General features: G+C 41.4%; 1 protein-coding gene across 1 annotated transcript in view; it reads left to right on the top strand.

The window, feature by feature from the left end:
- Positions 1 to 1637: 1637 nt before the first annotated feature.
- Positions 1638 to 15000, top strand: part of LOC137619108 (neuroligin-4, X-linked-like) — a 46295-nt gene continuing 32932 nt past the window's right edge. Inside the window, 2 exon segments of the mRNA XM_068349297.1 lie at positions 1638 to 2025; positions 12034 to 12180. Coding sequence (XP_068205398.1) covers positions 1638 to 2025; positions 12034 to 12180 — 535 coding nt within the window.

The raw sequence follows: 15000 nt of genomic DNA, 5'->3' as shown, positions 1-15000 counted from the left end.
AAGGAGGTGTTGAGGGGGATAAAACCAGGGGAAGGAAATGGCTTTATATATCTTTAAGGAATATTCTTTTCTATTTGTAATTTCTTTCGTATCATGATTGGTATTATATGTATGTTTATTATATATATATATATATATATATATATATATATATATATATATATATATATATATATATATATATATATATATATATACATATGTATTTATATATATGTATATATTTATATATATATATATATATATATATATATATATATATATATATATATATATATATATATATATGTATATGTATATATAATATATACACATATATATATATATATATATATATATATATATATATATATATATATATATATATATATATATATATATATATATATATATATATATATATATATATATATATATGTATTTATTTGTATGTATATATATTTATATATATATATATATATATATATATATATATATATATATATATATATATATATATATATATATATATATATATATATATATATATATATATATATATATATATACTGAATGATATGGTCTTCATCACCTTCCTATTGATATGTCCCTTTCCCAGTTACTGACGGATTGTTCAAATGAAGAGAAGAAGATAATAAGAACAATAGAAAAAGTTAATTACAAGATTAACGCCACTGAGGCAGCAATCACTTCTAATAAAACCTATTATTATTATTATTATTATTATTATTATTATTATTATTATTATTATTATTATTATTATTATTATTATTATTCAGCGATGAATACACTATATTCTTAATAGCTCCGATGATCTTCTATTCTGGATTACTGCACTTTACCAGGAACTGAACAAAAGTCATTCTTCCTGGTTTGGAAGTCCAAATCAGGGAAAGTCTTAAGGTGCATACACACTGCGCTGATGTTTCGTGTTAACACGCCATATGACGTGTCAACACACAGCAACAGATTGCATCATATAACACAACGACGTTTTTATTTATAAGATGCGTGTTAGGTCAGAAAGATTTTATTTTTTATTGGAGTGAGCACGTTCATACTTTATTATCCTCCAATTTCGTGTTGAAAAAATAGAAAATGAATGAAAATATGTTAAATGAACTCGATGAAGAAGAGGAGCAGTTAGTAGCCATAGCTATAATGCTTGCTACTTCTGGAAAAAAAACTCAAACAAATGTGATAAACGCAGAAAGGGATAGTTTGGGCGAGTTTCATCACCTATTTCCCCAGCTACTGTCACAGGAAGATCGTTTTGTTATGTACTATATAATAATATCGAAACACTATAGAATAACTTCGAAACACTATTGAATAATATCAAAACACTATACAATAATATGCTCCTACATCAATCTGACGCATATTTCCTCCTGACGAATATCTGGGAGTTTTGAATTTGATCTGATGCGTGTTGATGCATGTTATGTCGCGTAACACGTCAGCTGATGTGTTACGCGACATAACAGACCAGTGTGAATTGCATTATGAGAACGCCTGTTCCAGATTTTTTGCTAACACGTGTTAACACGTCATATGGCGTGTTAACACGAAACATCAGCGCAGTGTGTATGCACCTTTGGTCAATTGTCTAATACAGAATTCATAAAACCTTCATCATGACTTCTTCCATTCAGGACATTGAAATTCTTCACAGGAAGTTTGAGGAGTGCAATTCCCTTAGGTTCGCATTGGAGCACTACAACGATGGTCAACTGCCCTTTCTAGATGTCTTAATCTCACCGAGTTTTTCGGAATACAACACCTGTGTTTACGCCAAGCCCACCAACCTAAGATTATGCCTCAGTGAGGAAAGTGAATGTCCTGCTAGATATAAGGCCTCTACCCTCAAGGCTTATGTCCAAAGGGCCCTCATCCATTGTTCCTCTTGGGCCGACTTGCATAAAATACTGGATGGAATCACACTTGTAAGCAATAGCTTCATAAACAAGCAAGTACACCAAGAGGTTAAGCTGGCCTTGAAATGGTACCAGGGTGATCAACGAAGTGAGGACCCCACCACCACCATCAACCTATACTATAAAGAATACCAGAAGGACGAGAAAGCAGAAAATATACATACATATATATATATATATATATATATATATATATATATATATATATATATATATATATATATATATATATATATTTGGGCTCAAGCCATGTCGTCCTGATGGAAGTTCCTATAGGGTAGCTTCCTTGGGTATATTATAACTACGGCGATATTCCCAGAGAATTTACCTTAAGGTACCCAGAATTCTAACTCCTGGAGCGAATATCCCTAATAAAAGAACCAGGGATATCGCGAAATATCAGAGGACGTATCCTTGACACGCCACATGGCAATCTGCACCCCGAACAGAGATAACACTTCGAAGGGGTCAATTGGCAAGAAAACGAAAACGAGAAAGAAAAGGAGAGCCGCTCGCAAGGTATCTCTCCTCTCCCGTTTCGTAAGCGTGCATTGCGCCGCTCACGGCGCCATCTGTATTCCTTTTTGCGTAGCTCAACAACTCGGTGTTTTTTCCCTGTGTTTCTCGCAATTCTTGGATTTAATCAATTAATTATGCTTTCTCCAACTTCTTCTGCTTCTGATAAGTTGAGTACTATTTCTTTTATGTATAAATGTAGGCTCTTGGTAATTTTAAAAGTGATTAATAGTAATATCGTTGTTACAAGAGCTGTTGCCTACCGGAGGCGTCCTGGACGCTGTCGCTCGCTAGGTATGAGTTATTTAGTTAGCCAGAGCGACGTTCCCGGCTGTTTCGCTTTAATAATTTTAGCTGTTTAGCGTTACATAGGATTTCTTTATATGATGCTTTTATTATGGCTTGTCTTGGCAAAGGATTCGCCGATTCTGGCCTACGCTAGACCGTGTAGCCTAGTCGTTTGGCCTTAGTACTTTCCTGCATGATATTCAGATTTCCGAGTTTTTTAAAATGTTATTGAAGCTATAGGCAGTTTTATACATTTAAGATTATGTTGATTTCTTCCAAAATAGTATACGAGTGAGTTTCGGTGATTTAGGTAATCTATTCTCTTGGCGCCTAGGCTAAGTTGTCTCTGGGGCATTAGTATATTTTCTCACACTCCCCGGTTGCTCTCTTCTCTTCGGAGAAGGTGTGCAATCCCTTTCCCTCTGTTTAAGCCTTGGGCTTACCCCTAGTGGTTTATCTGAATTGACTTTAGATACAACTATATTAGGGTGTTTCTGTTCCTTCCTGTTTCCAGCAAGTCTGGCTTCAGAGAGGGGGCAGAACATCAGAATTCTTAGTCTGAGTCTGTTTATGTCTGGCTTGTGGTTGAGACTCCCTTGCTAGACTGACACAGACATAGGAGGCTTAGCCTCCTTAGGTCACTTTCGAAGGTTTCTGTACGAGATGATTCCTTCTTCTTGTGATCTAGCAGACTAGTCCAGTGTTGCTGTTCTCGGTGTCGAGGATAAGATCCTTTTCCTGGGAATAGCAACACCTTCCTTGCTTTGGTACTGTGGGGGTTGGCAAGTATTGCTGGCCTTCCTCCTCGGATCTCCCTTAGGCTAAGATGAGTTTTCTTGGCTGCGGGTGATTCATTACTAAAGCAAGGTTGGTAGGACCCTCTTCGTCCTTTCCCCCTCTTTCCTCTGTAATGGCCTAGCCATTGCATTACTGTCCGTCATTCTACATATGTACCTAGCATAGGTTAGGATGTGGAGTTAACTCAGTCCCTTGCCGGCCGGCAGTGTGTGCCGGCCGGCAAAGGTCTTCTGCTTTGAGTGCTGCCCGGACCTCTCTTGGTCCCTCATCCATGTTTGTCTGTAGAGCCAGATGGCATTGGTCAGGAAGCCTGAAATTATATTCTCCCCTTCCTTATGTGCACTCTTTCGGGTTGCCGGGCTATGAGGTAGTACAGTCTCTTATCCCGTCATCCATTCTGTTTTCTTCTAGTGTTGTACCCTAGCCGGCTGCCGGCCTAAGTGGCCGGCAGCCGGGTAGTCAGAGTTCTCTGGTTCTTTCGCTGCCGGCCGGCATCGGTTGTATACCTTTGCCGGCCGGCTATTATCACTCCATTGTCTGCCGGTCGCTACGAGTGGTGGCCGGCAGCCGGGTGCTACCTTGCAGTTGCCGGCCGGCACATGCATTTGAACCAGCGTTCTGCCGCCTTATAGCTCTTAAGTAGTATACTTTAGATCTAGTTAAGATGCGTGCCGGCCGGCACATTACCTTCTATACTGTAACCAGTATTCTTCAGTACAGTATATACTGTAGGGAGAAAACTATAGTATAGTATTGTTACAGCACTGTGTTTTCTAACACTTTTGTGTTATCTTGCACAGCCCTTGGGTGTTGCCTTACAGATAAAGAAAGTGAGTTCTTTCTTGTCTACTATCCGGCATTTTAAAATCATCTTTTAGGTGTGAGCTACACCTATTCCCTCTGGAAATTTTTCATTGGTTGTTCTAAGATAGATTAACCATACGATTTTATTATCTGGAAGGTTGCAGCAATTGACTGTGCGGGAAACACAAGTGTGTGTCTTTTCTTTCTGTTTAATTTTGCTAAGCTATGTATATCCTGTGATACGTAGTTCACTTGATACTCATGGAAATTTCTTCTCTTTACAGGAGGACCATCCGAAGTGTGGAAGCGTTTTCTGCAACGTCCGCAGCAAGAACTTCTGCGGACATGATTTGTGTAGGAGGCACGCAGCATGCGCAGTCTCCAAAGGTGATCTCCGGTATTGGGACCCGCAGGTATGTACCGTGTGCACAAACATGGTTGCTGAGGCTTTTGATTCCCCTAGGACGGCGGAGTCAAGGGATGCAGCAAGGGAGAAGCTTCGTGCCTGGGTAAGGGGTTTCCAGATGAACACCTCTGGGCCCTATCTTCCAAGTGAGAAGATGAGGGCTTACCTTTTCCCCAGAGCATCAGCTGAGGCAGTGATTCCCCAGCCTCAAGTGGAGATACCGGTAGTTCAGAACCCTGTGGATGCTGAAGTCGCGGTCGCCCTGCAGGACATCCAGTTGGACGACAGGATGTCGGAGGTGTCCGAGCGTCTGGAAGAGGACCTTCTGGCAGAAGACAATGATGAAGATCAGGCTCCAGACATTGAAGAGGAAGAGGCCGACGAGGTGTCGGCTACTCGGTTTCAGGCCCCTGAACCTATTCCCTCAACATCGTCCGCTCTCCCAGAAAGACCCTTTCCTCCATCGTTGGAATGATCCAACAGATGCAGAGGGAGAATAATGAGAAGGCGGCTGCAATGGAGCTGGAGATGCGAAGACTTGCAGCATCACGTGGGCCCCAGAAGAGCCTCAGCGTGAAAGACCTTCCCTTGTGCTCTGATGCTAACCCTTGGAGGTATGCTGAGCACATGCCAATGACGACTGGAAAGATCGTCATGTCGGAGAAGTTGGGCTCAGTTCCCCTTGAGGAGGTGGAATTCTGGCCCAGCAAGGGGTCGTATCCGGACTGTTATGTCCGTCTGAGGAAGGAACCAGCTTCAAAGGAGGAGACAGAGCCGAAGGAGGTCATAGTTATGGACCATGCTAAGGCTTAAGCTTTGCTATCGTGCTCGATGAAAGAGAGAGGCTTCACAAACTCAAAGGTTCCTGCTTTGAGTAAGAAGCACCCTTCCTTTGTGTCCTCTCCTGCTAGAACCTTCCCCTTTATGCAGAAAGGGTTTGCGGCTGTGCTAAAAGCAGTCGAGGCTGGTAAGCCATGCCCCTCCTTGGAGGAGTGTAAACCTTTGTCTCTGGCCCTACCCATGGACCACAAGGACTGGAAGGACGTCCATCTTACCTTCTCAGTCGGGAAGTTGGAGGCTGATGTTGCCGGACGTCAGTTCGGTGAGAACCTCCCCAAGCTGTCTGACTTTCTTTTGCGAAGGGAGCTCGAGACGAAAGAGAGACTGGCTGCCTCAATGTCTCTTCAAACCACTCTTGAGACAATGGCAAGTGACCCCAAGGTTCATGAGATGTTCATGGTAGTGGCTAAGACTCATCTGGCCACAGTGACGAAGGACCTTTACAGCTTCATCAAGGCGAGGAGAGCTTGTAGGGAGTTCGTGTTCGCCTCGGCTGCGGTGAGGCACGAGCCAAGGAAACTAATCTCCTCCAACATTTGGGGCAAAGACCTTTTCCCTAGTGAAGCGGTCAAGGAGGTTGTAGATAAGGCCGCCACGGAGAATAGAAACCTTCACCAGAAGTGGGGCCTATCTCTCAAGAGAAAGTCTTCCCCGGATGAGGGTCCCCAACCAAAGAGGAAGACTAAGAGAATAGGCTACCCTCTCGGCCAGCCAAGCCATTCAGACAGCAGCAGCAACAGCAATTGCCTATGCCTTCAGTGCCCCAGATGGTGGCACAAACCCCGACCACATTCCAGTGGGTACTCCAAGCCGTGTCTACGCAGTCTCCGGCATTTAACCCAACGTTCGAAGGGCAGTCAACTACCTTTCGAGCAAAGCCTAGAGGAGCAGCCAGAGGCTCGTCTAGATGCCCCTCAAGGGGGAGGGGATTCAGGGGTGTCGCGGTCAGGGAGGCAAGACCTCAGGACAGGAGTCAAAGTGAGATGATACCGGTAGGAGGGAGACTTCAGAATTTTCGGGATCGGTGGACCTTCGATCCCTGGGCCCACAGCCTACTCAAGAATGGACTGGGTTGGAGCTGGTACAGCACTCCACCCCCGTGCCCTCGATTTTTCCAAAACTCTACTCCCGTTCTGGAGGAGTAAATTCAAGAACTGTTGGAGAAAAAAGTGATCTGAAGGGTAAAGTCCATCAAATTCCAAGGGAGGCTTTTTTGTGTTCCCAAGAAGGACTCAGAAAAACTCAGAGTCATTCTGGACTTGTCGCCACTCAACAAGTTCATAGTGAACTGCAAGTTCAAGATGCTAACACTGCAACACATAAGGACCTTACTGCCCAAGAGGGCATTTACCGTCTCCATAGATTTGTCAGACGCCTATTGGCACGTTCCAATCAATCGCCAACTCTCCCCCTACCTAGGGTTCAAGCTACATCGAAGACTCTACGCCTTCAGAACCATGCCATTCGGGCTAAACCTAGCCCCAAGGATCTTCACGAAGCTTGCGAGTGTAGCTCTCAAACAATTACGCCTAAAGGGAATCCAGGTGGTAGCCTACCTGGACGACTGGCTAGTGTGGGCAGCATCCAAGGCAGAATGTTTGCAAGCTTCCCGGCAGGTGATCCAGTTCCTAGAGTATCTAGGATTCAAGATCAACAGAAAAAAGTCTCGACTTTCTCCATCTCAAAAGTTCCAGTGGTTGGGAATCCACTGGGACCTAGTGTCACACCGATTCTCCATCCCGGCGAAGAAGAGGAAGGAGATAGCTGGTTCTATCAAGAGACTTCTGGATTCCGAAAGGATATCAAGACGCGAACTGGAGAGAGTGCTAGGTTCTCTCCAGTTTGCTTCGGTAACAGACCCGATGCTAAGAGCACAGCTAAAGGATGCAACCGGAGTTTGGAGAAGTTATGCATCAAACGCGCTAAGAGATCTGAGAAGACCAGTTCCGCTTCGTCTACGTACTCTTCTCAGGCCTTGGTCCCAAGCCAGGCAACTAAAGAAGTCGGTACTTCTTCAGCCACCTCCCCCCTCGTTGACTATTCACACAGATGCCTCGAAGGAAGGGTAGGGAGGTCATTCTCATCGGAAGAAGGCCCAAGGGACTTGGTCCAATCTTTTCAGGACCTTTCACATAAACTTTCTGGAAGCTATGGCAGTACTCCTTACCTTAAGGAAAGTCTCCCCGCGTCGCTCGATCCACATAAGGTTGGTGCTGGACAGCGAGGTGATTGTGAGATGCTTGAATCGACAAGGGTCGAGGTCACCAACACTCAACTAGGTGATGTTGGCCATCTTTCGACTGGCGGAAAAGAAGTAGTGGTACCTGTCGGCAGTTCACCTTCAAGGAGTCCGCAATGTGACAGTGGACGCTCTATCCAGGTTCACACCGATAGAGTCGGAATGGTCCCTAGACGCAGGATCATTCTCCTTCATCTTGAGTTAAGTCCCAGAACTGCAGATAGACCTCTTTGCGACGAAAGACAACAAGAAGTTACTCCTTTACGTGTCCCCGTACGAGGACCCCTTGGCGGAAGCAGTGGACGCGATGTCCCTCGACTGGAACAGATGGTCCAGGATTTACCTGTTCCCTCCTCACAACCCTCTGTTGAGGGTCCTCAACAAACTGAGATCCTTCAAGGGAGTAGCAGCAATAGTGGCTCACAAGTGGCCGAACAGCGTGTGGTTCCTTCTGGCATTGGAACTACGGCTGAAGTTTCTACCGTTACCAGATCCAGTTCTGACCCAGCGAGTCCAGAAGTCGACTGTCTGGGCTTCGTTACAGAAAACCCGGACCCTGCAGCTCATGATTTTCTCTCCCTAGCGGTGAGAAAGCGTTTCGAGATTTCGAAAGACAGCATAGACTTCCTAAAGGAATATAAGTGCAAATCTACTAGAAGGCAAAATGAGTCATCTTGGAGAAAATGGGTGGCCTTTGTCAAGGCGAAGAATCCGCAAGAGATCTCGACGGACTTCTGTTTATCTTTCTTCATCCACCTCCATGGTCAAGGGTTAGCAGCTAACACGATTTCAACGTGTAAATCTGCTTTGACAAGACCCATTTTATATTCCTTCTAGGTCGACCTCGCTAACGAGATTTTTAATAAAATTCCGAAAGCCTGTGCTAGGCTCAGACCTTCAGCGCCTCCAAAGCCCATTTCATGGTCTTTAGATAAAGTTCTTCATTTCGCTTCACTGTTGAACAATGAGGAGTGTGCGTTAAAGGATTTGACCCAAAAAGTTATTTTCCTATTTGCACTTGCGTCCGGGGCCAGGGTTAGTGAAATTGTAGCCCTCTCGAGAGAGGAGGGCTGTGTTCAGTTCTTGGATGGGGGAGAACTGAACCTGTTTCCGGATCCTACGTTTCTCGTCAAGAACGAGTTACCCACCAACAGGTGGGATCCCTGGAGAATCTGCCCTCTGAAAGAAGATGCATCTCTATGTCCAGTAGAATGCCTAAAGGTCTATCTTCGTAGAACTTCAGACTTCAGGGGTGGTCAACTGTTTAGGGGAGAAACATCAGGCTCAAATTTATCACTGAAACAACTCAGGGCGAAAATCACATATTTTATTCGCAGAGCGGATCCTGACAGTACACCCGCAGGTCACGATCCGAGGAAAGTTGCCTCATCCTTAAATTTCTTTAATTGTATGGATTTTGAACATCTTCGTTCATACACTGGCTGGAAGTCTTCCAGAGTGTTCTTTCGTCACTATGCGAAGCAAGTGCAGCAACTAAAGAGGTCTCTGGTAACAGTGGGTTGTGTCGTTAAGCCTGCTGTTTAACTCTGCGAGGAACAGTGGATTTAATTGGGACGATTAATTCCGGGGTGAGTGTGTAGTTACAAACTGTTCTACAAACTTTGTGTGAGGGCACGGGGTTGCCCACGTTGACTGTTCCACTTTCGAAGGTGAACCTAGCATAAGTGCAGACATGTGTGCCGAGCGTTTCCAACGCTAATATAACTGATTAGTAATACAGACTTTTACAATTTTGATACCTCGGTATGTTAAAAAGTGGCGCTAATGTTTTTCTTTCAGATAAACAAGTTTCTGTTTACTATCATGCTTATGCTTATTTTCTGGTTATCCTCCTCTTATATATATATAATTGTTGTTAACCTGTTTTATTTATTGTTTGTCAATAAACTAGTTCTTGTGAACCTTGCGTCTCCTTCACCTGTGTCAATTTATTGGTAATAGTTGAGCATTACGTACTATGTATATTTATCTGGGATAATTCTAATAGATTGTTCCTTTATGCAAGCGTTTTTTGCATTGGTTTATGCTTTCCCTTGGCGGGAGGACTCCATGCCCTAAGGGGACGGTGGCGGATATAAACCTTTGTCCAATACAGTATTGACCGGAAAACTGGTTGATATTTCATATTGACGCAGTGGTTCTTTACAAACTATGCTTTACATGATATAGGGTGAGACCACTATATTGGCTTGTCTGTTATTCATACATAGGTATATGTACTCTTCGAGACTTTTCCAGAGTCTAGTAGGACTCTTCCCTGTAGGGGGCAGGAAGCACTAACATAGTTTATGGTTCGTTGAAAAGATGTATGACGGTAACATCTTAGGTCTCTAGGTCTAGTTGACCGGGAAATACCTCCGGGGAGTACGGCACCTTTTGAGAATCCACAAATACAGTAATTCTCTGGTATACTTCCATCAGGACGACATGGCTTGAGCCCAAAAAACGGATTTTGAGTGAAGCGAAAAATCTATTTTTGGGTGAGATGGCCATGTCGTCCTGAAAAGAGATAAGTAATAAGAGTTATGGGCGAATTCTAGAGAATGATAATTAATATACGTACTTGTGATACACTGTAAGTTTTTTCCTAGGGCTTGATTCAATAATTAAAAGAAGGATAAGCATGGGATGGAAAGGTTTTGGTAAAGAAACTAATATTATCAACAGTAAAATATCACTTTCTCTAAAGAGAAAAGTATCTAATCAGATGGTTATACATGTATTATTAAGTTATGCATAAGATATTGGAGATTTATAAAATCTAAGAACATGAGCTAGTTGCAACTCAAAGCGCTAGGGGAAAAAAACTTATTGGAGTAACATAAAGAGACGGAAGAAGAGTAACATGGATGCGAGAGCAAACTAAAGTAGAGGGTATTCTAACAATATGTAAGACATAGAAATGGACTAGGGCAGGACATGTAAGGGGAATGACATATAATAGATGGACACTAGGAATAACAGAATGGGTCCTATAAGATTGCAAGAAAGGCAATGGAGGGAAGAGAAGACGATAGAATAACAAGCTAAGCAAAATTGCAGGTATATACTAGCATTGAAAGACAATGAACAAACTGAAATGGAAGAATATGCATAGAAAGACAGATATTTATTGTAAAAAAAACGACCACGACTCAACGCTTCTCTCTCTCTCTCTCTCTCTCTCTCTCTCTCTCTCTCTCTCTCTCTCTCTCTCTCTCTCTCTCTCTCGTTTTAGGCCACATCAGGTGAAAGTTCAATGTTGTAATTGTGAATTCTGGTAGTGCTAGGAAATGCTTTGATATTTGTCGGTCAGTATTCAAAAATTGTATATTGTAAAAGTGAGTTGTTTTCAGTGAAGATTGTTTTAAAAAATATATAGAATATATAATTTAAACTATATACTTACATTACACAAATATAATATAATATAATAGAGAAAATTAAAGGTAACCGGTAACAAATATATAAGTAATTCAAATTTAAAAACAAAAGAAAAAATTTTCATTAGGAATAATACTTTCTTCTATTTACTAACATTACTAAAATATCATGGAGAAAGTTAAGGAGAATCAGTAACAAAATATGAAAATATTCAAGATATGGTCCTACACATAAAATTCTTTTTTATCTTTCTCATTCGTATCACAGAATTAATCCTTTTCATAATAAAATGTAATCTTTTGGTTTCCATCTTTTTATACCAAACTCATTAAATGGATTTTACTTGAAACATTGAGAAAAAGAAATATTAATCAAAATTTTATTTCCTGGCAATGACTCATTTCGAAATATTCATGGAAATTATTTCAGTGACCTTTTGATGAGTTTCATTTTGCCCTGATTATCAGACAGGAGGGATAAAATGCTTAGGCTAGCAATTAAGAATTTATGTATATATATATATATATATATATATATATATATATATATATATATATATATATATATATATATATATATATATATATATATATATATATATGTGTGTGTGTGTCTAGGAATGTGTGTCAGTCTTTACATATACCCTGCGTCTTTACTAGTCAATATCTATATCTCTCTAAACCTATGCCGGTAAGATGACCACAGTCCCAACTATTCGCAGACGTAGTCTGCTTAAATAATCTTTCATCATTGTGCATCCCTAGAACCCCATTTGCTAGATCCGAGTACCAGTCCTAACTAGCCTGCTTACCTCCTTGCAGATGCAGCTATCGTGGCCTACCCAGTGGTCGTCTTCCTCCAGGGAGAGTCGTTTGAGTGGGGATCTTCAAGTCTCTACGACGGATCAGTTCTGGCAGCTCTGTGCAAGGTCATTGTGGTGACTCTCAACTATCGTCTTGGCATTCTGGGTAAACAAGGTTCCTCTATAGTCTTAGTGACTAAGTTTGTATATTCTTGGTAAGCAAGTTTGTATATTCTTAGCAAGTAAGGTTGTATATTCTTCGCCAGAACGTAAGGCTGTATATTCTTCGCCAGAACGTAAGGCTGTATATTCTTGGTAAGTAAGTTTGTATATTCTTAGTAAGTGAGGTTGTATATTCTCAGTAAGAAGGTTATGTATTTTTTGTAAGTAATGTTTGTGACTAGTTAGGTAATGTTGTTGACTTTGTAAGTGAAGTTGTAATTTTTGGTAATTAAGGTTACATATTCTTGGTAAGTAAGGTACATGGATATTCAAGATAATTTAGGTTGTATATTCTTGGTAAGTAATGATGTATATTCTTAGCAAGTTGGGTTGTCTATTTTGGTTAAGTAACTAATTAGGAGGAAATATATATTTGTTTCCACTGAAATCCTATTATTCAAAAACTCTTCCTCTAAGAAAATGATACTTCAATCTCAAACATCTTGCACATATTTATACATTTAAAAAATGACTCTTGCTCTACGATATTATTGTATTATACAAACTGGAATTTCATTTATATTATATGGAGCAATAACACTGGTTTAAAAAAAAAAAAAAAATTGGTCTGAGGCAAGAAAGAGGATGAGTGGATTTTGCTAATTTGGGTGTGCTGAATTCAAATTTATAAATAGTTTTGCTCTATCACCTCTAGTTTTTTGGCTTTTAAATAATCTCATTTTAGTATAAACAAAGAATATATGTGCACATTTCAAGAGTTGCAGCAGCTTATAACAGATAAAACAGGATAGATAAAGAACACTGATTGAATCAATATACTTGGATGACACAATTACACAATTCATAAGACCACAGACAGTCAAAAGTGTGTTTTCTTAGAAGATCTGGTGTATTTTGCCTCCGGGATATCACGCAAGAGCATCCAGCAGAAGTTTCCTATCATGCCGGGTTCCATTTGTCTTGTGTAGTTGCTCTCCATCTAAGTGACATTCGGCACCCCATTTTCCTCGTAAAACTTTAGCATCTTTTCAATACAGGCTTGGTAATCCGGTACGCGTGTGTTACCAAGGAAGCCACTACAGACTGACTTGAATGCTTCCCATGCTCTCAGTTCCTTCAAGTTAAGAAGCTCCTCAGATCTGAGGTCCGACAAAGATGCCCTCTTTGAGCTTAGCAGCACTAACACCTGGGAACACAGTAGACAAGTGTTGGAAGGCAGTACCATTTTTGTCCAATGCCTTCACGAAATTCTTCCTCAAACCAAGCTTGATGTGAAGAGGAGGAAGAAGCACCTTATTCATGTCCACCAGAGGATTCCCTTGCCGCTGTGTTCGCCAGGAACTGTTTCTAGACCCCCAGTCTTTCTGCTTGTAATGCTGGGATACAACTCGACTATCCCAGAGACAGAAAAAACAACAGTACTTTGTGATGCCTGCTTGCATACCCATAAGAAGATTAATGACCTTGAGGTCCCTGCACAGACTCTATTGGTACTCGCTGTACTTCATAGCTTCTAAAAGAAGCTCCATATTGTCATAGGACTTCTTTAGATGAACAGAGCGTGCAATGGGAATGCTGGGATATTTATTCCCGTTGTGTAGAAGCACAGCCTTGAGACTTCGCTTGGAAGAGTCTATGAAAAGACGCCAGTCTGAAGGATTATGTGGCAAACCAAGGGACGTGAACAAGCCAGGTTTGTTTGTGCAGTAGCACAACTTTTTTTTCATGTCGAAAAAGGAAGCAAGATCTTTGTTCCGATTCCTGAAACTGGTGATCCTTACATCTTCCTGGACTAGGTTCCACGGTTTAAGCCGAGAAGCCAAGAGCTCTGACTACTGTTTTGACAGATACAAATCACGAGCAAGATCATTCAGGTCTTCTTGCATGATCCAGTGTGGCTTGTTACCACTTGTTCCTGAATATGTAGACTCAATATCTTCCAAAGATATTGACTCGGCAAAATCCTCCCTTGAAGGCATTTCTTCATCTGATGAGGAAAGAAGATCCTTATTTACTGGAGGTGTGGGTACAGGAAGATCATCTGAATGGGGAACGGGTCTCATAGCAGATGGAAGGTTGGGATATTTGATCTTTTTCCTAGAAGATGCATTGAAACCAGTTATATTAGTTAAACAAAAATAACAATCATCTGCATGGCTTCGTAGCTCTCTCCAAACCATCGGGACTGCAAAGTTGAACGCCGCTTTCTTGCCATTAAACCATGCAGTTAGTCCATTGTAGCAGGGTTTACAACAGATGTGTGGAGCCCAAGACTTGTCCTGATCACCAATTTTACAGTCAAAATAGTGAAAGTAGGTGGTTCTGAGGAGGGAAGTGATGGTTCGACGCTGTGCAACTGTTGTGAAGTCCCCACACACGTAGCAGAAAGAATTGGCCTTGTTGAGGCATCCTCGATGTTTTGACGTGCTTGAAACCATTGGAGAATCTGAAAATATAACAAAGTAAAACTAAATCATAGGCAAGGCAATAAAATGTGCATTGGAAAATGTAATACCAATATTTAGCTACCCAAAAGATATGTAACACGATAGTTGAGGGACACCAACCTCCTGCGCCACTTGCGAAACAACCTCTTCCAATGACTGCCAGAGCACTACTGAGTGTGGATTGAGACCTGCTGCCCAAACTGCCAAATTCCGTCTTGATATATAATTATAAATATAATGTAATGCAATCACTTACATTTAGTGCATAATAACTAAAAGATAAGCCACAAGTCTCACAATACTAGAATTAACGCTGAATGCATATACGCCTTTATGTACCGTATATGCATAAAATG

This window comes from Palaemon carinicauda, chromosome 25 (genome assembly GCF_036898095.1).
Source record: "Palaemon carinicauda isolate YSFRI2023 chromosome 25, ASM3689809v2, whole genome shotgun sequence".
In the NCBI taxonomy this organism is placed as follows: Eukaryota; Metazoa; Arthropoda; class Malacostraca; order Decapoda; family Palaemonidae; genus Palaemon; species Palaemon carinicauda.
This window is presented reverse-complemented; position numbering and strand designations above follow the sequence as displayed.